The sequence below is a fragment of the Pyrus communis genome, chromosome 5 (genome assembly GCF_963583255.1).
Source record: "Pyrus communis chromosome 5, drPyrComm1.1, whole genome shotgun sequence".
Classification (NCBI taxonomy): domain Eukaryota; kingdom Viridiplantae; phylum Streptophyta; class Magnoliopsida; order Rosales; family Rosaceae; genus Pyrus; species Pyrus communis.
Window position 1 is genome coordinate 6,132,902 of NC_084807.1, and position 25,577 is coordinate 6,158,478.

A 25,577-nucleotide genomic window follows, 5' to 3' on the forward strand; every position below is an offset into this window, starting at 1 on the left:
TATTTTTTATAGTGCAGTCCAACATTTTCCTCTGGTCTTAGAAAAGATAAAAGGTTTTCAGTGCCATTTTGGGCTTGCATTCCAAGTTCAGCATGGATTATGTGCATGCAGTAATGAGTAATTGATGGAAACATGATCGCGATTTACACTTCATTACTTTGGAGTTAGAATAAAAATGCAAGAAACTTGTAGCTTAAGTGGTTAAAAGCGTTTTGCTCCTGCACCCGAGTCCTCAGTTCAACTACCCTCTCCTGCAATATCGCTCGTGCAAATGAAAGTAGAATAAAAATAAATAGGAAATATTGGAATGTAGATGAATTAGAAGATACTTCAAGAGAAACATCACAGATTTAAGACTCAAAGACAAATCCTTGCCACCTTATAATATTTTTTTTAAAACCATAGTTAAACGCTCAATTATACCTCATACACATTTTTTATTTATTTTTTAAAATTTGTTCGCTCTTCTTTGAGGTCCAAAATTCGACATGATTTAATTTTAATTCCTCCTTCATATATATATATATATATATATATATATATATATAGTAGGGTGAAGTACCGATTTAGTCCCTGAACTATCATCTCAATGAAAACTAGATCCTTGAATTATTTTTTCGGTAAAATAAGTTCCTAAATTCATTAAAAAATTGTTAATTTCATCCCTACACTGTGTGAAAAAAAATGTGACCAAATTGGGGGTGAAAAATGAATTACTCAAAAAAAAAAAAAAAAAAAAGGTAGGATTAGGAGGGAGAAGTTTCATTCATGTCTAATCCCCTTAAAATTGAAAAATAATTTTACTGTACTTCCATCCAGCACCTAACCCTATTTGTTTACAGGGATGACCAAATATTGTTCAATGGAGGTTTATCATACCTCGTTAACAGGATGTTTTCAGGTGCTCAAAATATGCCACTTTGGAGAACAGATGGGGTTATTTTTACAATTCTGCTTCATGCTGGTCCAGTGGAGTACCTCTACTATTGGTTTCACAGAGCACTTCACCATCATTACCTCTACTCTCGCTACCATTCTCATCACCATTCCTCAATCGTTACCGAGCCTATTACTTGTAAGACTGGCACTATATTTTGTTATCTTTGTTTTTTGTTAATTTTGAGCTGCTATTATTCACTTAATTTTTTGTTGTATCTATGTATCTATGTAATCATATTTTTGCAGCTGTGATTCACCCATTTGCGGAGCACGTAGTATATTCCATGATCTTCTCAATGCCAATTCAAGCAACTGTCTTCATGGGAACAGTTTCTGTCACATCCATTGCTGGTTATATTATTTACATCGACTTCATGAATAACATGGGACACTGTAATTTTGAGCTCATTCCGAACAGCCTCTTTTTTCGCTTTCCTCCTCTCAAGTATCTCATGTACACCCCTACGTAAGACTCTCTCTTCTCTCTATCCATACATACATACATACATACATATATATATATATATATATGTATCTATATCTGTATGTATGTATATACATAGCCTTTTATTCAAAGGGATCTCCATTTTTACCAAAAAAAAAAAAAGGACTAGTTGTGAGGCCCATTGTACATCAAACTTCAACAATTCGAACATCTGTTTTTTAAGTCTTCATTCATAAGTCACCCTTGCAAAAAATCAATTCAATCAGAAAACCTATACTTATTTGATTGTCATGATGAAATTTCAACATTTCTTAGAATATAGTGTTGGTCAATTTCTTTAAACTCAATTAGATGCCTCAAACATTTCCAATTTGGCTATTATTTTGCAAGAATGATCTATGAAGTGCAACTTAAGAAGTAGACAGATTTGGATCATTGAAATTAGATGTGAAGTGGGCTCTACAACAAGTCCCCATTTTTACCCAAAAATTGGGGATTCCTGAGAATAAAGGCCCTGCATACGCGCGCGCGCGCACACACACACACACATATATATATATATATATATATTATACACACACATATATTTATGTTTGTATTAGATAAAAAAACTATCCATATTCATAGGTAGTATATGTAGTGAAGCATACCAATTCAAAAGCTCTTTCATCCTAATTAATATTGTGCATAAAAACTGAGCTTGCTTGTTGTTTAGGATAACTGAATAAGATAACTTTTCAGAGTCTAATTTCTTCTACCCTAAAAGAAAGAGTCCAATTTCTTCAAATAAATAATATAATTAAAGAAATGATTTTTTTATTAGCACCCCACTTAATTTTGAATAAACCCCACATGATATTTTATTACTAAATAACTTATATACCAGAATATGCAATTACTATTTAGGCCATATATGAATTAAAAAACAAAAATTATTTTCTGAATACACCCCAAATATTTGTCAATAAGTATTCTAAGATTGTTTTCTTTCAAGCTCTTGAAAATACTCTCAATTCCATTATAAAACAAAACCCTAACTAAAAGCACAGCATAGTTAATGAAAAAAAGAGGTTAATTTTGACGAATGAAACATGAAATCAATGTTTTGGAGGCTTCAACGTCGTCCGCAGCTCTGTCACTTGGGTATTGACTACAACATCTATATCATTTGTAACTTCGACATTGATTCCAACATCCATATCACCTGTAAGTTTGAAACTAAGATGTCATCTCCAACTTTTGTATTATTAGAATTTAAAAAAAAAAATGCATGTGCTTGTATATTTCTTCATAAATACATCTCTTGACATACAGTTTCCATTGCATGAAAATCATTTAAAATCTCTAATTGATATGCAAAGGGACTTTTGGGTGGAGCTTTAGTTACCAGGCATGAATTGTAACATTAAAATTTCTTTATTGATCCTATAGTTGCCCAGAATTATTCAAACATAAAATAAGCAAGAAAGACAATATGGGCATATACTTCTTCTCATAACGTGATCCACATATCTGAGAAATCTATGACTCTCTTCTCCCCCAAAACTCTAGCAAGTTCTTTGCAGAAAAACAAAACACCAAAAACTATTTGAATAATGTAATTAAATAATGTAATTAACGAAGAGTTTGATTGTAGGGTTTAAGTAGGGTGTGAGGTGTATGTAGAGGGGTGTGGGGGTGTAAGGATAGTATTGGAAAATAAGTGGGGTGTATTAAGATAAATTTTTAGTTAAAAAGTAGATTTAGGGTGTATTAAATATGTGGGGTGTAGTCAACAAAATATAAGGTGTTAATAAAACATTAAAGAAAAAAGGCAAACTTCTTTCGTTCGATTTTTATGAAGGTGAGAGCTAGCTATCATTGGTGATTGCGATACTATGTCAAGGTATACTCAACCCAAAAGCTTAGGCTGATTGGTGATAAGACCCAAAAAGTATATATAAATGTATAAAACACGTGTGTAGCTTAACAATGCAAACAACTAGTGCCAATCAACTGTTAATTTGAAGATTTACTTGATTCCATCTCTTAATTTATGTTGCGCTGATTAATTCTAACTCTTAATCGAACAAAAAATTATTGAATTTATTCTCTTAAGTGGCTTGATAGAAACTTAAGACCTTTATAATATACGAATTATATAATTAATGTAGTTATAAATTGCGTACAGATTCCACTATTTGCATCACACACAATTCCGAACCAATTACTCTCTCTTCATGCCAATCTACGATTACATATATGGTACAATGGACAAATCTACTGATGCCCTCTGAATCTTCACTGAAAAGAGGAGATGAATTGCCAGATGTCGTGCATCTAACTCATCTAACGACACCTGAGTCCATCTATCATTTACCGTTAGGGTTTGCTTCGGTGGCCTCTAGGCCCCACAAATCAACATGGTATATGTGGTTGATGTGACCTGTGACATTTCTGTACATGGTACTAACTCGAATATATGGCCGTCCGTTTGTGGTTGAGCGGCAGTTCTTTAACAAGCTCACATTACAAACTTGGGTTATACCCAGATACACTACGCAGGTGAGAACCATTTTCTTCTCTCTACTAAAAGCATACTTCTTTATTGGTATGATTGAGCTTTGTTTATACATATTACTGCAGTACTACCTGCAATTGCAAAATGGATCTATAAATAGCTTGATTGAGGAAGCCATAGTTGAAGCTGAGAAAAAGGGTGTCAAAGTTATAAGTCTCGGCCTCTTGAATCAGGTCATTCTCTACCTGCCAATATCTGAGTATGTTATGGTCATGGTCTCATCGAGTTTGTATCTGAATTGCACTTTATAGTCTTAAAATTTTAGTCTTTATGATCCCAAGGATGTCCACTCTGTTACATATTTGCGAAGGACAATACTTGCACAGTTGCACCCTGCGGGCGTGCAACACTTTGTCCACTTGCGAGTAACATATTTTCACAATAAAATTTTTAGAAAGAGAACATTTTATTTTCTTAGTCATCAGTTTAATAATTTATATATCAAATAAATGGACAAGGTCACTATAAATATGTTACTACATACCATCATCTAATTGTTTGACATGTATGGATGACTAACTAATTTTTGAATTGATTGATTTCTTATACATATGATCATGAAATAATGATTTAAAAAATAAACGATTTTGATTATAAAATTTGTATATTAAAAATACGTTATTCGCAAAAAAAATGAATAAAGTCCCAATAAAAGGAACTCTTTAATTTTATATACTAGACTTTTTTTATATTTATTAACAGTATACCAAGTGAAGGTGTGTACAAAAAGATGAGTCTAGTATACCAAGTGAAAAGAAAAGTCAACTTTTTTTTTTCTCCGAAAAAAATGAAGTTCCAACCTAGTACCTAACTAAAATTTTCTGTAATCTTATATTAAAAAATTCTCAGAAACATTCAGAACACCAAAAATTTCTCTCTCTTAATTAGACATTGATACAAATGATAAACACAATGAGAAGAAGTGCACTGGTACAAATTCTACCTAGTTAGCTACTAGGTATATATTCAATGGTTTTACATACTAAACACCTCTTTGTGCATGATTAATCTCTCACTATTTTCTGATTGCAAACTCTTGCAAGCAGGGTGAGGAGCTGAACGGATATGGTGGTCTCTATGTTCGCAGGCATCCCCATCTCAAACTCAAGGTGGTGGATGGAAGTAGCTTAGCAGTTGCTGTAATCCCAAACAGCATTCCAAAAGGGACAACCCAAGTTGTTCTTACAGGCAACGTCACAAAGGTTGCTTATGCCATTGCCTTTGCTTTGAGCCAGAAGGGTTCCAGTTATATATATATATATATATATATATATGTGTGTGTGTGTGTGTGTGTGTGTGTGTGTGTGTGTTATATTTTTCATATGTATCAAATACATACATCATGGCTATAGCTCCCCTTTAGACAGTGACGGTTTTGGACATGTGCAATAGGTGCCCCTGCATAGGGCCCCAATTCTAAAGGCCCCCTGATATCATTTAGATTTGTGCCAACTTAGTTTGTGGCAAAACATAAAAAAATAAAAAAATAAAAAAAAAGCAAAACAAAACAAAATCTTCATCTTTGGAAAATTTTCTGGGTAATTGCATGTGAATAAGAGAAATATGGCGTCCATATGCATAAGAGAAATCATGTTTATATTTTTAGTTTGGTTCTGCCGGCTTTGCTCTAGATTTTGTTTTTCATTATTTTTGTTGACTTGAATTATAACTCTAGTAATAATACTCCATTTAGATCATTTATTAAAACAACTATAGACATATATACAAGGCTCATTTACTATCTTCCGCATAGAGCCCTAAAATCTCTAGTCGACCCTAGTGTTAGATGTAATATAACTTGTTAGAAGGTATTTTTGTATTTTTGATACACCTATATATTCACACTAAGGGATGAAGAGAATAAATACTTTTGTTTGTTAAGTAATGCTGCATATGTGGATGCAAATTTCTTCTTCCTTGATCTTGGACAAAATTGCACCTACAAAACAAATAACACCTTAGGTCAAGGCCAAGAGCCTCACGCACCCACGATGAATGAGGGGGAGGCTTTGGCCGAAGAACCTCCGATGCCAAAATTAGAATTTAGAGAGAAAAGTGTTTGAGAGTTTTGGAGAATTTTAGCAAGAGTATTGGCCTAGCTTTTTAGAGAAAATAGGGTCATATATATAGGGAATGGAAGTGGCCATTTAGGTATTTTTTGGGTGTAAATTGTGGTTAAATTGGTGATTAATGGATTAATTAGGAATTAATCCATTAATTAGCCAATTAACCTCCACTTAAATGGAATGTTATGTAGGTTATAAAATAATTACCTAAGATGAGGATGGATGAGAATATCTTTGAATTGGTTACCTATTTTGGACACTTTTGACTTGATTGACGGATGATTGTCCACTGCTCGCGTGTAGAAATCCCAGTATGTCTTAAGGTTATTTTTGTCCTCTTTTACCCAAAAATCCATGTGTCGCCTTGTGATTATTTTTGGCTCCACAAATACCCCCACACCTGCTGGGCTGCTTGTAGGAAAGGGCAGTAGGTGTAGAGATCTTCTTGCTCTAGGAAACTTAGGATTGCTTCCTGTTTTGATGTAGATTCCCTCTTTAATATGAAATTAGATCCTTCTAGGAAAGGGAAATAAATTTGTCTCAAAGCCTATTTAAGTTCACCTTAAGTGGGTTATTAAATCAACTTTGGAGAGTGATTTATTCTACCCTACAAGAAAGAGTGAGCTTAGATGATATTTGTTCCCCCTTCTTTAGCAATCTTCTACATCTTGCCCGTGCAAAGGACCGTCTTTCGTTGTTTTCTTCGTCTTCTCCGTGCCTCACCAGTGTAATAAAAACTTAATTTCTTCTTGTCTTCTTCTTGGATAGTGCTGTCATGGGGCATCCGGACAGGGTGGTGCGGCATGTCTGTTAGCAAGGGCCAGGAATCGGCTCGGCATGGGCTGATGAGGTGTTGTGGCAGGGACCACTGCTTTAGGCTGCTTGGCTTGGCTATACCAAAGGGTAGTTTGCGCGGCTGTGGTCGCGAATTATGGCGTTGGGGCGTAGTGGCGAGTCGCGTGGCTCATGTCCTTTATGTTCTTGGACCAGACACGGGCCATGCTGGCGATTGAGAGAGATGAGGAGGTCGAGGGCCTCATCGGCTGCTGAAATGTTGGGTAAGCATGCCTTCTGCCTCCTGGTCTGAGAGAAAAAATGAGGAAAAAGCCAGTAGGGTTGGGTTCCTCTGCTGAGTACCATGAATATCGTTGGCTGCTTAGTTTTCTTCGCTGGGAGAAATGTGGGTTGCTATCTGGAAAGAAGGTAAAGAGAACCAAGACAGATACTTTAGCTCGTCTGATCGCTATCATGGAGCTTACTGTGAATGAAGGTGGAAAGAAGAGATTTTCCCCGTCTGCTCAAGAGATGCTGGTTAAGAAAGAACTGAAGATTTCCTCTGCTGCTCGTAAGGGTCCACCAGCTGTCGAGAGGCCTATGATTGACATGACTTCTTCCAATGGGAAGAAAAATAAGGCTGCTAGATCTAAGCATGTGGCACCTGCTATGTCGAGAATGGCTAATTCAATTGTTGATAGTATTGCTCAGTGTAGAGGTCTTGTCATGCCCCTAGTGCCGAAGTCTATACCAAGACGTCTGTTGGGAACTAAGTCCGGTTTTCATTCGAAAAGGCTTGCTATTATGAAAAGTGATAAGATGGACTCTGCTGCTAAAGTGGTGCTAAGGCCCACTCCCTCTGCTGCTGAGACAGATTCGTCTGCTGGGAAGGAGGAGACTGCTCGCGTGGGCAGCAGTGAGAAATCCACTAAGCCTCTTCTAGGGAGGCTACTGTGATATGTGTGCTCTTGAAACCAAATCTGCTTGAAAACATGAACAATTGTGCCAAGTTTGTTGATGTCGTTAGAAAGGTTTGTTTGCCCAAGTTCCTTTGTGAAGCATACGGCCTAATATAGAAGGACTGCTCTACTTGCTATGATGCATATACAGCAAGGCTGCCAAGGAGGTGATGAAGACTATGGTAGCTGAAGATTATTCATTGTCCGAGGAGATCAAGAGGTTGGACTCTGAGCTCGTTGCTTTAAAAGGATCTAATATTTCTGCCCTCACTTTTCTACAGCTTGAGACCGCTTGCCAAGAGATCATTGTCTTGAAGACTAGGCTTGACGCGATCCAAGTTAAGTATGAAAATGCAGAAAAGGAGATTGGATGTTACGTACCTCAGATTCAAGATCTTGAGTTTGCAGTTTCTGAGCTTCATTTCGTTGCTTATGCAAAGGATGAAGAGTTAATTGTTGCTTATAATCAAGTGATCAACTTCAAGAGAATCGTCAATAAGCTTAAACCCCAAGTATTGGAACTTCAAGGTGTACTGAAGATCAATGAAAGTTTGAAGAAGGAAGTGGATGAGCTACAACGCGTTCGTGTTAGTCTGCTCGAGGAGAATGAACAGCTGAAGGGTGATAATGATGGGCTCGAGGTTTCGAGATCTTCTCTATTTCTCTGGAAGACTTGCTTGCTTTTACTTTTGAGGCTTCCATTGGTGAAGTAGTTGAAAAAGTTTGTGCCCAGATTAGGGAAGTCAGGGGTGAAACGCTGGATAATGATGCTGCTAAGAGCGTCGCTGCTGCTAAAGGTATGGCAACCGAGTAGTCATAGGATGTTCAAGCTGCTGAAGTGTAGTCTTCTAGGTAGCCTTTAGGATTTTCTTTGTTTTTCCCTGTAGCTCTTGTTTTGCTTGAACTCATTCGGCCTTTGCTAGTTGTTTATAAACATCATTCCTTCGTTTTCTTCATCTTTGCTTCTTTTGTTCATGCCCTAACCTTTAGATTTTATAGACCAATGGCAGGCATGCTACTTTTCTATAAGCAGACATGCCTGCGTAGTCTATGTAGTCGTATGTGTTGGTATAGAACTTTGCAAAGTTGTTAGCCATAGGGTTGGCAGTCGGATGCCTTACTTACAAAAGCAGACAAATCTGCGTAACCACTAGGCTGTTAACCTTGGCTTTCTCCAATTTTGTAGGTTGCTTAGCAAGTATCACAACACTTTATGACTTGGTGTAAGTTGTTCCACACTTGGCAGAGGTGAAGTTTATCGACTACGTAGCATGTCGGTTGATGAGAAAATTAATTTAACACACAAATTAAACCCTATTTTGACAATTGTAGTATATAAGTAAGTAGGGATCGTTCTTAAACCGAGGATTATGAGGGATTGCTAAACACTTTAAACTGACTCAAATAGATAGCACTAAGCTTTAAAATACTTAACTCAACTTAAAAGACTCAAAACAAGTTCACAAGACTCAAACTAAGCTAAAAACACTCAAAACTGCCTAAAAACACAAACTGGGCAGATTTGACTCTAGACATAATTTTGGATGAATTTTGGTTCTAACTTGACTCAAATCACTTGAAAACATAATCTAAAATAGATTCTAAGTAGTTAGACACTCTAAAATAAATGGGGATTTGGTTTTGGACGAAAATAAAGTAAGCAAAACAGAAATTAGAACTAGGCAGATTTGCACGAATTTGGTGGAAATAAATGGATGATGGGCTAGCTAGGAGGTCTTTCTCCACACATGACATATTTGCATACAAAACAATCTCCAGTTGTTTTTTCAATGAATCATTAACCTCAACACCCCAAGTTAATTAGGTACGCTTAAATTAACTCTCAGATTTTCCTTAGGTCATTGAATTGAATGGAATTAGCGCATTGCAATCAAATTATTCGTCAAAAGTTCTCTACATGAAAGCGCATAATAGAGAAGCAATCAAAGATCATTAAATTCTATGAAAATCATAAGTGTTGATGAGGCATTCGTAACTATGAAAGCGCATGATACTTATGCCAAAAATTTACTTGACATGATTGTGACTAACAACCTTTACTACTTATGAATATAAGTTCACAACGATTAGGTGAAGTTTTCTTATATCCTAGCATCAGATTTATGCATGCAAATTAAGTGTGCACTCTCACCCACATACATAAACATGTTTTAATTCAAATAGATAAGTAAATTGGATTCACAATTCATGAAATCACAACTGGAAGTAAGGAGGAGTCGATTGAGCATGTTTTGATTTTTTGCCCTTGGGTGGATCAGGTGTGGTTTGGTGGGGCGTTGAACCTTAGGGTGGAGAAAAATGAGGTGACTAACCTGCATGCATGGCTGGAATCTGTTTGGTGCAGTTTGCCTGGAGGCACGGTGGAACGGAGGAAAACAATGTCATATATTGTTTCTTGTGCTGGTCAATATGGAAAGCTAGGTACGATGAAGCCTTTAATTCGAGAACCCCATCCTCGACTCGTACTGTGTAGGCCATTTAGCATGCTAGTTCTGCCTTCCTGGAGGCTCATTCAAGGGAGCGGGCTCTGCGAGTTTCGGAGGGGAATAATGTTCGGGCTTGAACCCTTCCCCCACCTGGGGTCATCAAGGTGAATGTGGACGATAGTTGGAATAGGATTGATGAGGGCTGCCATATTGGGATTGTTATGAGGGATTCTGGGTCTCGTTGCTTGGCGGTGAGGAGAAAGAGGATCAGTGCCTCTTCTGCCCTTATGGCGGAGGCTCGAGGAGTCTTAGAGGGACGCTTAATGGCTCGGCAACGAGGTTATTCCCGTATTGTGGTTGAAATGGATTCTAAGGCGATTATTACGTGGTTGGACGGCTGTATCAAGTAGGGCTCATGGCTTGCTTTTCAAGTTCTGTACGAGATCAGTATGGAAAGGAGGGCGTTCTCTTTATGCGCCTGGTCTTGGGTGCCACGAGAAGCCAATGAAGCGGCAGATTTTGTTGCCTCACATCCTGGTGCGAAGATGTACGACTTTGTCTGGGTCAGAAGACCTTCATCTTCGTTCGTACGTATTCTTAACAAAGATGGGCTCCCCTGCCCTCCGCTTTAGATTTTGTTTGGGTAGGATTAAGGGTTACATGGTGATGTTCTATGTCTTGTTTTCCGTCCCTTGTTTCTACTTCTTGTTTACTGTTGTTGGCCACCCTGGCTTTCTGTTACCTTTTGGCTATGGCCCTGGTTAATGATATTTTCCAGTGCACAAAAAAAAAAAAAAAAAGATAGAGACTAGTAATCTTCCCTTTAGGGCCGGCTTTTACTCTTACAAATGGAAAGGTTTTTATTAGTATTCCCTCCTTAATATGCTTCTTGAATTGTAGATCAAGGTGATGGAAATGATCAATGCATTTCAATTTTCTTAGATTACTGCCATATGTAAATTAATATTCAAAACATTGCTCAACTGCTGTGCACTTTCTCTCTTAGTTAGAAAAAATGCAGAGCCTATTTCGGTGGCACTTTCTCAAGGGTAAGATTTTATTTTCTCTTCACTTTCTCAGCAACCGTGACCTTTAACTGAAATACTCCGGTGGGAATCAGCAATCTGTTTGTCTATGACGATGGCGTTTCTATGCCCGCAATGCTACTAAAGCATCGAATCAGATCAAAGTTTTTGGCCAAACTAGACTAGATGCATGTGACTGGTTCTGCGGGAGAGTAAGCATCCACTGCCCTTGAGGCCGTGCTCAACCAGAACGACAACATTATGAGTTTTGGCTATCGGGAAACCCTAATTGCGATGGGATGGGATCATATTGATAGAAGATGGAAAGTCCCAGACGTCTGGAAAGTTTGAGACAAAAAAACTTTGAGATTCAGAATCAAATTGGGAGCTAGGGGTTTACGTGAGAGAATGAAGGAGTAAAGTGAAGAGAGAGAAATGTATATAATATATTTCTTTGATTACGCCAAAAATAAAAATGACCTCTGATATATGATATTTTTTTTTTGGTCAAACGACAGATTTGTTAAATTAAGAAGCCGACGGGGTTCGATTTTTTTGGTCAAACGACAGATTTGTTAAATTAAGAAGCCGACGGGGTTCGAACTCACGTCGTGATGCAAGGGCAACACTCATCTCCACCATTATGGTAGAGGGCCACTTCCATTGATATATGATTAATCAGTAAAGATTTTGTTGACCATTGGCCAAATAACCTTTTGAAAAATGTTATATAATATAACTCAATGGACATATTCATCATTATTGTAGATGGTTAAAGAATTTGAGAAAGTTGAGGAATTAGAGGGAATTGGAGAGATTTCGTAATGTATTTTAAGCATCCACAAATGTCACATCTCCTCATGAGATTTCGAGAGAATTGAATCAAAATTTTATATGGAATCTCTACAAATCAGTTAAACTCCATAAAAATCCATAGATTTATAAATCCATTAAAGTATCTCAAATTCTCAATTAAATACACCCCTCTAAGGTTTTAAAGGATTTTAAAAGTGATAGATTTGATAGGATTTAAAAGGATTTAAGACTCCTACAAAATTCATATGGATTTTAAAGAATTTGAATGGATGTTTGTAGATTTTGGTGGATTGTGGTTTAGACAAGAATTGATTAATAAAAAATAGTTTATTTGCCTTGTGCATTTGAAGTGAGTGATTTCTCCTTCTCAAACCAAGCGTTTGGATTGGTCATGTGAATGAATCCACAATTAGCAATGTCGAGCCAGCTCCGTTGCCCCTGGTTAAGTGATTCCCAGATTATCTCTCTCGGTCCTTTAGTTCTTCCCTGGATCATGAGGTGGTTAGCATGATCACGACATTGACCTCAGTGTGTCAACGATATGTCCATACACATTTAAAGGGGCAAGATATTTCGGGGCCCTTGTCGTTTGTGTGGCAAATGCACCTCGAAGAGAACTGTGTCCAAGTCCTCAAACAAGTTAGAAAGAAATGAGATGATTGTCCGAGTCCTAGTTTGGGCTTCGAAGTTAGTGAACCCAAGTCATGCCACCTTTGCGTGAATAAAAATGGATAGGCCTCATAAAAGACCTTATTTTTATTTATGGCTCAAACACTTGGACAGTCCATATGCTTTTTTTTTTTTTTTTTTTTTTTTATGACAAATGATAAGATAATCTACACAAAATTTATCTACATTACATAAAGGTAAATTCAAACAGGAGACCTTGACTGCGAGAGTAATGCCTATAGTCTCAGTTTTGAGGATATGAACATGATAGATCATCTGGAAAATACATGCACTGAAGATTTCGGAGAAGATAAATGGTGCATCTGGCGCAGAACTGAAGGTATTTTATTTTTTCTGTTTTTAATTTATCTCATGATTTCTTAGGAAGTCAGGGGTTTGTGTGCACATATTAAAATGCGCCTGTTGTCTTTCTCCTTGATGCGGGCAGTTTGCGAAGAAAGTTGAGGTTCCACCATAAAACCAATTGACAATATGGGGAGTAGTTCAACCTTTTATAAGCTCATGTAAGGTCCCTCTTCTCATAAATGTGGGATTCATTCATTCTCAACAGTTTGCGCGGAAGCAGGGATGTTTGCTTAAGGGAGTGGAGGATTCAAGTTACACAAGAAGATTTTGAGATGGTAGTTGCCAAGGTAATGAAGGAGACTGAGAAGAAGATGTCGTGGCGGAAGTTTTGGAAGTAATCATGTTATCATGGGTTCTTTAAGCCAATCTAAGCATGAACATAAAACGATGTTTCCAAGGAAGCAGATGTATCTTAGAAGGATATTCGCACACACGTATGCATGTTAGAGAGAACACACAATGGAAGTTACACAAAACTATAGCTGCAATTTGGAATGCTGAATTCTGTAAAGAATTGGATATCAGAATATCCAGTCTGTCCAAAATGGAAGTTTTAAATTTTGAGTTTCCGAGTTGAAGTATCCCCAACACTTTCGAATCCAAAAGGCCACTTATATTTCACATTTATACGTATGACATGTTATAAATTTGGTTGAACAAGAATTACAAGAGAAGAATGGCAGAAGAGTGTGTGGGGGCATGAAAGGAGTAAATGAAAGTGAATTTGGTAGTGTTATTTACCCTAAAGTGAATTTGTATATAATCCGTTGGGATAATCCCAAATGGGTAAAAGGTTACGATAAATCAAGGGTTCGATTCCTCTTTCAAACAGGAAAAAAGAAAACTCGTAAGGATTTGTGGTTAAGCTAAAAGGTGGGTAATAATGGTAGAAAATGTGCTGAAATCCAACCAAGAAAACATTATTAAGAGCAGTTAGCGAGGGTAGTGTGCCCCCTTGCACCCAAGTTTGAATTTACTTCTCAGTAATTAGAGCGGATCCAAGAGAATGTCAGAAATTAGGACTCGTCTTAGACTCTCACCGTCTCACGTAACTGTGTTGTCCATGATTTCTAGTGGCAAATTTTCTTCCTCCGGAAATCAAGCAACTCCGTGTAAGTAAACGCCGCATCGGTAACCAACTGATTAATTATGCACTAATGACTAAATTCTATCTGAAATGGAGGGTTTATACACTTTAATGCAGATAAGTTGCAACAAGATTCTTAGAATTATTTTTTATTTTCAGCCACAATGATGCTTAATTGGTAAGTTCTGCTAATTTTTATTTTTCATTCGAGCTAAACTACGGGGAGAGAGATTATAACTTGGGTGCAAATGGGGATTCTCATGAATTCTGCATTTATATAGAATAAAATAAGCGACTAATTTTTATTTTTTCATTCGAGCTACAAAATAAAATAAACTACTTGATTGATCTATAATACTTCAGAAGCTGGGTTTATTTAAAGATTTGCTAAGTTGTTGAAGTTCTGGGATCGCTTTGAGTACTCGTTTATGAGTTTAGAAAATAAGGACTCTTCTCTCTCTAGTAGCTTGGCTGGCGTGTCGTACTCTGCAACCCGTCCTGTTTGCACGAAAAATTTGCTCAAACTCTATATCAGTAATGTAATGTGTCTGTGTGTGCTATGTGCATGTGGTTTTGTACGTGTTTGTTGTGTTTATACTTACCATCACTGAGGACCAAAACCAGATCACTATCTATTACTGTGTGGATTCTGTGAGCAATTGTGACAACCGTTCGATCTTTGAATTCTTGGCTGATGACCTTCTGTATCACTCCATCAGTTGCAGAATCAACTGATGCCGTTGCTTCATCCAATACCAGAATTCTGCTTTTCTTCAGCAAGGCTCTTCCAAGACAAACTAACTGCCTTTGCCCCACGCTCCAGTTTTCGCCATTTTCGACCACTGTCATAGCTATGCGTATTAGCAGTTTACTATAGAGAATAAGTTTGGTGTAACAATCAAAAGTAATGAGTCTGACCTGAGGCATCCAACTTCTCTTCCTTCGCACGCACCAGATGACCTAACTGACATTTCTCTAGAGCCTGCAAATTTGGAAATTTACTTTCGTTACATATACAAGTCATCACCTGTATCCTATTAATGCTTATTTGATCAAAATAATTACCTCCCAAACATCACTGTCGGAATATTGCTCTAGTGGATCGAGGTTCCCTCTAACTGTTCCTTCAAACATTGTTGGGTCTTGGGGAATGATGCTAAGCCTTGATCTTAGGTCATGAAGGCCAATTTTGCAGATGTCGACATCATCAATTATAATGCTTCCTTCTCTAGGTTCAACTACCCTGAAAATGGCTTGTATGAGGGTTGTTTTCCCACTTCCGGTCCTTCCTACAACACCAACTTTGTTCTGTCCGGGGAATGTGCAGTTGATGTTTTTCAGAACAGATGGGAGATGCTCAGCATAGCGAATCTGCACCGCAGTTCAATGTATGCATAAGGATTGTTAAAATACTTTTTATCAGGACAGAAAGTAAGAATGCGGCAGCTAGAGCTGTGTCATTCCTAATTTTTTTTTTTTTTTTTTTTTTGGGTGCAGTATGAGCTACTTGGTGCTGAATTGAAAGCAAATTTTAAAACTTTTTGTGTCCGTGATCTAAAACCTTGTAGAGGCTTACCTGCAGATTTTTGAAACAGATTGTTCCAACTTGTGGCCAGTTGACTGGTGGCCTGCACTCTTCGATTACCATAGGTGCTTCACTTTTTAGTTTTGAGTACTGCAGAATTCTCTCGACTGAGATCATCTTATTTTCTGCGTTGCATATGTTCCATATAACAGAAGCTTGCAAAACATTCAGATTTATTCCATATGTTACCGCCAACCCTGCAATGCCTGCTCGAATGAAATTATACAAAGCAAAATCTCTGTAAGTGATATTTTTATGAGTCATAATAGTGTTCGGGTTTTGGAATGATGATGATACTCACTAGGATTTATAACTCCTTCTGGGAGGGTAACCAACAGAATCAATGAGAAGGCGAAAACAAAGTTGGAGAGCAGATTTAGTCTGAAAGAAAGCCATTCCATTGCTGACATATTATGAAACCACGGCCTGGAATGGTTGTCAATAAGACTGAGATTTGAATCACTGAATCGTTCTTGTTGATCAAAAGCACGGATTGTCGCAGCTCCTGCTAGTGATTCTGCAAAGTGGTGGAGGATCGGAGCTCTTTCTATGCCTGATAAACGTGCCAGTTCTCTTGCTGTTGGTATGTAGTATCGCTGGGTAATAAGCATCAATTTTTCAGTCAATTCCCAAACACACACACGTATGACTCATTTTGATGCAAACCATTCATATCATGTTTTCTTCATCGGTAGCATTTCAAATGAGTTCAGTTTGCTTTTCAAATCATTTTCTTAGTAGTTTATATGCATCACATAATATATTCATGATTTAAAATCGTCATTTAAGATAATTTAAAATCTTCATGATTCAAATTAACTGCTGCAATGCTGTAATTATATGCATCACATAATATATTCATGATTAACGTTCTTATTTACATGAGGAACTTGAACTTTGAAATTTTATAGGACTTCTTCCATCCCCTTTTTCTTTTTCAGCGTTCGTATTTATATTGATTATATAAGCTCAATGGAAAATGAAGTTGTTACCTGATACCATATGCAGATTGCAGTTACTGGAATGAAGATGACGAAGACTTCCCATGCTACCTGCGACATCACTGCAACGGTCCCTAAAAGCTGTATTATTGAGAAAGCACACCAACCTAATTTGTTAGCAATTTCCAGATCGAGCACGCTTTGATCAGTAGATGCCTGCAAAATGAAATGAAGGTCCTATCAGTCATGCTCTTCTTTTTATGACACAGATACATATTCAAAATCATGCATATTTTTCAAACTATAACTTACCCGGTTTAAGATTCTTCCAGTTGGAGTTGAATCAAAAAAGGACATTGGTGCTCGGAGCACACTATGTAGCATCGTTGTGAAGAGCTTCTGTGCTGTTGAAAGTCCTGCTATTACAACTAGGGAGGATCGTAATAGCACGCAAAGTGAACTTCCAACGGCAAGTAGTATATAAATAAGTAATACGAAACTCATTTCCATGTGAGGTTCGGTCTCACTGGTAGGAGGTGAAGCCCATGCCATCCAGTAGTTACTACCTACCTGTAGCACTTGGAATGATGACTGTGCCAAGATTATAATTGGTACTAGCACCCCACCTTTCACGATGGTCAAATAAGACCAGTAAACTTCTTTTCCTATGCTCCCTTTCTCTCTCTCTTCATCTTGTACCAACTTGCCTTCTTTTTCTGTAATCTCTAGAGAGAGACTGTGCTCTGATTCCTGTCGCGTCTGTTGAAGTTCTGCAATTGAAGTGGAGTCTGTGTTCGATTCACTGTCAGGTGTTGGATCTTGAGAAGCTCTACTAGTATTTTCAACTGTGATGATTGACTCTAGAGCTCGGCTATGAGCACCAACTAAAAGCTCAAATCCTATGTTTTGTGCCAGAAGCTCTTCGAATCCTCCAGCTTGTGCGATTTTTCCATCTTGCATTACCTGTTGAAAAACATATCAGTTACTGTGTTGTACAAGTTCCTTACAACTCAGGTTATTTTGGAAGGATATTTGAATTTGGAACTCGTCAGTTGACTTGACCTGAAGGGGAGAGAAGGAAAACAAAATGCCTATAAAATGCCGAGAAATTTAGGTTGTTGCTTACCAGAATGAAGTCTGCTGCTGGAAGAAACTCAACTTGGTGGGTGACATAAAGTATAGTCTTTTCCCTGAGAATTCCCATCATGCAGTCCTACAGCAGTAAAAAAACTACAAAACTCACTAGGCCGTTGCTTCTAAGTATGAAATGTTCGAATTTTTAAGTTCAATCATCATATTGTTATTCCTGACACAACAAGTGCAGGAAAACTAACCTCAAAGAGTTGGGTGCCTGTGTGAGCATCAACGGCGCTAAAAGGGTCGTCAAGTAAATATATATCAGCATCCTGGTAAACCGCACGAGCAATCTGTATCCTTTGCTTCTGTCCTCCACTCATATTTATGCCTCTCTCTCCAATTTCTGTTAGATCCCCTGCAGAGAATAGCTCAAAGTCCTTCTCCAAAGCACATGCTTTAACAGTTCTGTCATACTTGGCCTTGTTGTATGCATTTCCAAATAGAATATTGTCCCTGATATTTCCTGTAAGTATCCATGGAGATTGAGGAACATAAGCCTTTGTACCGCTGATTTTCACTGAGCCAGAAACTTTCTGTATTTCTCCAAGAATGCATGACAGCAGGCTGGATTTCCCTGATCCGACAGTCCCACAAATTGCTACTTTCATACCCCTCTTCACATTTAAGTTTATTGCATCAAGAGTTGTTCTGCTTGAATCAGTATCCCAGCCAAACTTTCCATTCCCTATAACAATTGCAAACTCCATCTGATCTTTCGGAATATGTTCAATGGCATCCTGTTGAATTTCATCTTCCTGGAGATAGGAAGCTACTCTATCTGCCGAAACCTTTCCCTGTGCAATCACAGAGAGTAAGTCAGGCAGATTAAATATAGGGTCTTGTAACATTCTGAAGGTGGCCAATGCTGACAAAACTCTCCCCGCTGTGAGTTCTATTCCCATAAACGTGCACGCCACGAAAGTCACCACAGAGATAAATGTGGGTGATCCCCAGAAGACAAAAGCCCCAATTGCCGACAGTCTCAGTGACTTCCACAGCCAATTGTACTCTATCTTCCTCAAGCTTTCTAACTTGTGTAGGAACTGACTATCCCATGCCTGAAGTTTAATCGTCTTCATGCTTTGAAGAACTTCTGATGTGGCTTTCATCCTGTTGTCCTTTGCTTCCATGATCCTAGTCTGGTATCTTTTCTGCATTGTAGTCATCGGTATGTTGATAAGAAGAACCCCCAAAGTTGCTGCCAATGCAGCAAAAGAACCCATGCCAAGATTCGTATGAAGAATGTAGATTGCTAATGAGATTTGAATAGGCATCATCCATATTATGTTTAAGTACCAGATGAAGTCTGTGATTCTTTGGATATCTACACTCATGTAATTGATGACTTCTCCGCTAGTGTGGCTTTGGCGGGATTGGCTTGACAGAAGTAAGCCCTTTTTGTAAATTTGAGATATAAGTGCAGCTCTAAGCCAAAGGCCTAGCTGTCGAGCCCCAAAAATCCATTGCCTCTGTGCTGTCGTCTCAACCATCTTAGCTCCTAGAAAGGCAAGTGCAAGAATGTAACCGCTCTGCAAGCTTCGTGTGCTCTTCTGACTCAGAAAGGTTACGAAGTCATCAATGAGGTATGGACCAACATATGATGCTCCTGCACTTATTACAGCGAACATTGCGTTAATTGCTGCTTTCTTCCTGATGAATAAATAGATTGTCTTGTAGATTGTTGGGTCTGTGGTTCCATCTCTCTCCTTGATAAATTTTAGTTTCTCGTCAAAAGAGCGAGACAGAAATTCAGCAGAGTCTTTGATATCAACATTTGGGACTTCATCCGGTTCAAGGGGTTTCTTGTATCCAATGACAAACAAGGGATTGAGCCAAGAGAACGTTATGAGTTGGAGAAGAGTGGCTTTTCCATATAGAGATTCTCTCTTTCCTTCAGAATGTTTGTGAGCTTTTCCGTTGAGAAGTGGTTCGGTAACGCCATTTGGGATGGCGAATGTTAGTCCTGTCTTCCCTCGTATTGAAATACCACATAGGCAGGTGGATGCAAGGAGACTTAGGAAGCCAGCATAATCTTGTAACCTAAGCTCGCCATGGTAGGTGAGTCGGAAATGAGTATCAACAGCCACGGAGATAATAGACGAGAAGAAGCTGCAAAGCCACCACGTTCTTAATAGCCAAGGGAACTTGATCGACTTACTATTCGCAATCTGGTATAATGCAACTGATGAAATTGCCCACGATACCACCTGCATGCTCTCCGAAGAAACAGGACGAAACTTATAGTTGCAGTATGTTACCCTTCCATTTAGCAACAGCACAAATACTACGAAATGAGTGCACATCAGAAGAAGGGAACAAGCCATGCTGGTTTTGTAGGTGGTGCTGAATCGTATGCCAATGCTGCCATACTTCTCTGTGCCTTTGTCTGGGAACTTTGATCTTTGTTTGCAGATTTTACGTACAAAATGTAGTGCCAAGATGCCAAGGAAACCAAGTTGCATACCGATGCTAATGTGCTCGGATAGGCAGGGCAAGTTTTGCTGGAGCCATTCTGTCCGAAATTGAAGAAGCCTAAAATCTGTAACACAAAAATATGGTTGTGGTACGTTTCTTTCCAAAAATATAATATTCAGTTAATCATGAGAAACTTATGAAAATTCGACCTTTTCACACTCTTTTAAAACTACATGTAATGCAATCAATGTAACTTTACAAGCAGAATAAGTATCTGTAAAATTGAACATGTTGCAACTGTTCAAGCTCATCAATGTCGAAAAGTGTTTAACTGATGTTTTATACCAAACATTTTACTAGTCTTTTCTTAATTTGCGTCTCGTTAGGGGACGAAGGAATCCGTTCGTTCTACTAACTATCTTGTGACATACTACAAACACTGTACAGTGAATTTGTTACAGCTTACAATCAAGCAGTTCTATAATCAGCAGTGTGTGTGTGTTTTTCTATGCCAATATTCTTGAAAAAAAAAATTTGTCATCTGGAAATTATAACAATAATTTAGAAGAGGGCGAAGTTTCGTTTCAAACCCGAGATACATTTGTAGAAACCCAATACTCTATCCACTAAAATATTGAACCATATCCAATCCCATTATTGTCCAATTTATGCAGATTTTCATGGAAAAATTAATTGACTATGTTGGCCTTCACCAAGTTAATTGTTTGTGAAATTCTCTGTTAGAACAAGTTTCAAGAAAACTGAAGTGCTCTAACTTTGGCGGTATAGTTGAATTTCTAGGCAGGGATTATGCAAATTTTATGTCCTAAATTGCTACATTTTTTTTTCTTTTTTTAACAAACGATATGATAATTGTCTAAATTTTACAAAAAATGCAAGGAGATTTGAACTCAGGTACAGAGGTTGAAGTACATAGTACGCTACTCGAGTCAATTTGGCTAAACCCAAATCTTATGTTCTAAGTTTCTATTTAAGAAAGAATGAAACAGATTTAGTAAACTGTGATTAATTAGTCAAAACTAATCATAATACTATAACCACAAACCAAAGAGGTCCAGTCAAGTCTTTAAACACAGATTAATGCATGCATACTACTTGGCTTAGCAAACAAATTGGGGGTACCGTTAAGCTATATATATGGTCACCTATTACCAACTGGTCCAACTCTACAAAAATAGAGAGCCTATCTATAAAAGGCCCTTTGACTAAATAGAAAGAAAAATAAACATTCAGTCTTTTTTAAGATATTATTCCATGAAAAAGAAGAAGAAATTATTAAAGAAAATTAAGAAACCACTTGGCCTTTGGTGAGGGTGACGATTACATCAAGACAACTTAGCAACAAGAAAGACAACAACAACGAGAAGAAGAACAACATCTAGAGATGAACAAAATGATTTTCTTGAGAGAAATCAAATATATAAACTCTCTCTTTCTTCATATATATATATATATATATATATATATATATATCATATACAACTACAAACACATATGTATGTGTGTCTGTAACCATGTATACATGTATCTATGAATATTTTCATGCTTTTTGTGCAACTGGTGGAAAACGATATTAAAACTTACTTATAATGGCACTCCGAAAACCGAGTATGTGTTCCCAAGCCATGCTTCTCCAGCTTACAGCTTCTCTCTCTCTCTCTCTCTCTCTCTCTCTCTCTCTCTCTCTCCCCTCTTGCAGTTTAGCCTTAGGATTCTGAGAGTAAGAACATATGAGTGTCCAAAACCAAATTATATAGAAAGTTGGAAGGTTGTGGCAACTCTGTGTGTGTGTGTGTGTGTGTATTTATTTATTTATTTATATATCAGAGGAGAGTTTCATTTGAATTTTGGAATCGATCACAACGTACGACAATCAAGTTCTTCAACTTCAAGTGTCTTTCATGGTTCTTATGAACTTGATTGAGAGAGAGAGAGAGAGAGAGAGAGAGAGGCGATTGTGTGTTTTATTAGGGAAAGGGTGTGGGCAAGATATCACGTGAGAAATCAAATGGGGACGGTCGTTTTGGCTGGTTATGTGAAATGATGCGAATGTTTTTAACCAACAAAAAGGAGGCATGTGAGAAGCGAATTAATTAACAAAGCTATCTAACCTATGTGGTATATATGTTGTGACGGGTCAAATAAAAAAAGTAAAATAAGAAGAATAAAAACCTGCTACAAAGTGAATAGTGCTTTACTTGTTAGAAAATGTTTTCAAGGCGGATGGTTAATTGATTTAATCGTTAAACATAAAACGGTCACTCAATCACATACTTGTATGTCTTCATATGTAAGTGTGACTTCTGAGTTGGCCATTATGCGACCCATTATTAATTATGAGAAATCGTTGTATTAGTTATTGCATGTAAGCTCCACTAATTATTAAAGGGTGTTGTAACCTGTATATATGAATCGTATGTAATTATTTAGCTCCACTCACCCTGTAACGTTTAAAGCTGCGGGTAAAAGTGGAGTAAAACGGCTCACAATTGTTCTTTTTAAAATTTATTTGGTCAAGAAGCTCACAATTATTTTACTCCAAAGCTAACAATCCATTAACGTGGAGAGTGTGGTGCAGGAAAAATAAAGCCATAAGGAAGGCTGAAATTTGTAGCTTTTTAATGGTGGAATATCTTACAAAAGCACAAGAAAAATTTGATGCCATTTCTGATAATTTTTGTCCCATTCTGTTCTGTTCTTGATAAGAAAAGCAGATCTTATATTATTTTTATATATAAAATCAACAATCTTTTTTGGGGTCACAAGTTTCACCAAAATTTTTTTAACAAAAATGTCCCCAAAACAAAAAAGTTCAAAAGCAACTCAAAATAATACACCAAATAATGTAGGAGTATTTTTGTCATTTTAACAGTGTTTTTTTAATAATTAATTATTTTTGTATCATTTTTTTTAAATTAATACCTTATAATTGACTAGCAATAATGTGATTTAATTAGTTGTTCATTTTAAATATTATTTTCTCTATTTTTAAATAAGTTTAAAAAATCTTACAAGGCATGTAACACCGGTTATAAAAAAGGTATTTCGCACGAGCATAATAATGTGATTAAATTAGTTGTTAAATGATTTTTTTTTTTTTTAACAAACGATATTATCTATACTAAAAAGGAAAGGAAAGGGTGAGCTTAGCCTCACAATAGGCTAGTAATAATATGGTTTAAATTTTCCTTTAGCGAGAATTGAATCTAAAACCTCTCACTTACTAGTAAAAAAAACATCACTCGACTATAATAGTAAGTGGCTTGAATACCTCAATTTTTAGAAAGTCCTCTAAACATTTCTCTATTTATTTTTACTTGTCTGTCTGTACGTATTTTTGTCGAAAGATTATTTAACCACACTGAAAATCTTTCCGTCCTTTCACAATTTATTAAAGGGATTTGGGATCCAAAGGTTTTGTTTTTTCCGTGGGAGGCCACAAGCATGTGATGTTTTGTTTTTTCCCCGAGAGGCCAAAAGTATGTGATGCGGTTGGTGAGTTTTACCTTTTTACTACTTCCTTTATTGAGCAAACCCCAGTGCAATTAACCACTAGTTGTAATTGTTCAAAATGATTTCGCCAACGCATTTTTAAGGTCTTTGTATTTTTCTTCCATCAATTTAAGATTCTTTCTATAAAAAACAAAGATATTTATTAGTAAAAAGACAACAAATACATGAAAATATGTAAATGATATGAATCTGGACGTGTCTGCAAAAGTAAAAACTCTAAAAGCTAAACTAAAGTCGGCCAAATTTGCACAAATAGCCAAAAAATTGGTAACACAAAAATCTAGCCTAACATGTATTCGAGACCGCATAGACGAAAACAATCAAAACCTATATTAAACCATTACCTAAGTCATGTAAAAATATGACTCCTTGGATGGGTTAATCTAATCGAGACCACATGTGGGTTTTACAAAACTCATATGTCGGAGGAATTCTAAAATCGTTACGGTAAAAAATTACATTCCTATATTTACAGAAAACTTTATGGATTAACTAAATCTATTCCAACACAACTCCAACGTAGAACGAACCGCATTTAACCAAGAAAGACCAGTACAATGCAGGGCATGAGAAAATCAATTTCCAATGATCCATCTATGTACAGTAGTGAATAATAGTGCATGGTAGCGACTAAGAGCCGCCATATCACAAATTTGGCCAAGAACATATGGACAAATCGCAATGAAGTGGTTTAGATTAAGCGTAGAAATAAAGTTAGATAGACCCAAAAAGTTGGAGAATGTGTTTGGTGGAAGGATTGGAATGACAGATAAGCACGAAAAAGGTGATTGGGTGTTAAATTTGAGCACAACTCAAACTAATTCACCACAGATTTAAGACCCAATCACCTCTTTCGTAGTGAACACTGTAAACCCATATTCTTTAATCTTTCAGTTCTGCTGTGCAAATACACGCAACAGAATACATAAACTTCATCCATAACGTAGCAAACTCTATACCTAAACCAGAACATCTAACTGCCCTACTTAAGCCCTAGCTACATAAAAATTGTAATCTTCTGTAGAACATACTTCGTAAGTGTCGAAATGTCAGCAACTGGCCTTGGTAGAGTGGCAGTTGTCTTCACAAGTTCACCTAGTTGGATAAAGTCTTAGGGTCGACTCATATGAACCAATATACAGACTTATGCAAATTTAATTCTTAGTTATGGCAAACTCATTTTAGGCGGGATATTGTTGTGAGTTGTTCCAGTGTAAATAGCTTTCGAAAAAACTGACTTAAAAAGAGTTCTGCAACTTCCAAATTTCTGTAAATTACAAAACACCAAACACTCATGAGTATTTCACATTCAGAAATAACTAATGGAACCGGCATGTTAGATTACGACCCCATGAATTATGTTGCCGTATTATTGACAACTAATGGTCCTTCCATCCTCTGACAATTACTAAATTTGGAGTGTATTTTATGTTTATCACTTTATTTATTACCATTGAATGGGTTTAAATTTTGAGATTTATATCTATCCATTATACAGATCTCAAAATTTAAACTCATATAAGAGTGATCAATAAGATGGTAATGCTCGTTTGAGAGTGATGAGCATAAATATTCCTCTTAAGTTTGGGAGTTGTTGAATTACTATAAGAAATCGGAATTTCACCTACAAGTTTGATCACTAGGGATACCTGTGAATCTATGATCAATTGCTACACATGCTTAAGTTTCTGTGTTGTGTGTATGTATGTTTCTGTGTTGACTGGTGGATTTAAGTCAGCTTCATTTGACTGGTTGGTTTAGGTCAAATTGATATCTGATACAGCAAGAGTAATCCATTTTCAGCCTAATAAT

The 25,577-nt window shown here is 37.0% G+C and overlaps 1 protein-coding gene and 1 pseudogene across 1 annotated transcript; one reads left to right on the top strand and one right to left on the bottom strand.

Moving 5' to 3' along the window:
- Positions 1-912: 912 nt before the first annotated feature.
- LOC137734193 (very-long-chain aldehyde decarbonylase CER1-like) lies at positions 913-7,023 on the top strand (annotated as a pseudogene).
- Positions 7,024-14,408: 7,385 nt separating this feature from the next.
- Positions 14,409-22,132, bottom strand: LOC137735693 (putative ABC transporter C family member 15). Its single transcript, XM_068475138.1, has 11 exons — positions 21,837-22,132; positions 18,014-20,355; positions 17,806-17,892; positions 16,992-17,642; positions 16,731-16,895; positions 16,040-16,334; positions 15,730-15,944; positions 15,219-15,524; positions 15,072-15,135; positions 14,756-14,995; positions 14,409-14,651 (listed from the first exon to the last, which is right to left on the bottom strand). Exons 1-11 carry the CDS (start codon positions 21,877-21,879, stop codon positions 14,530-14,532), a joined length of 4,530 nt encoding a protein of 1,509 aa, XP_068331239.1. The 5' UTR covers positions 21,880-22,132; the 3' UTR covers positions 14,409-14,529.
- Positions 22,133-25,577: the final 3,445 nt, after the last annotated feature.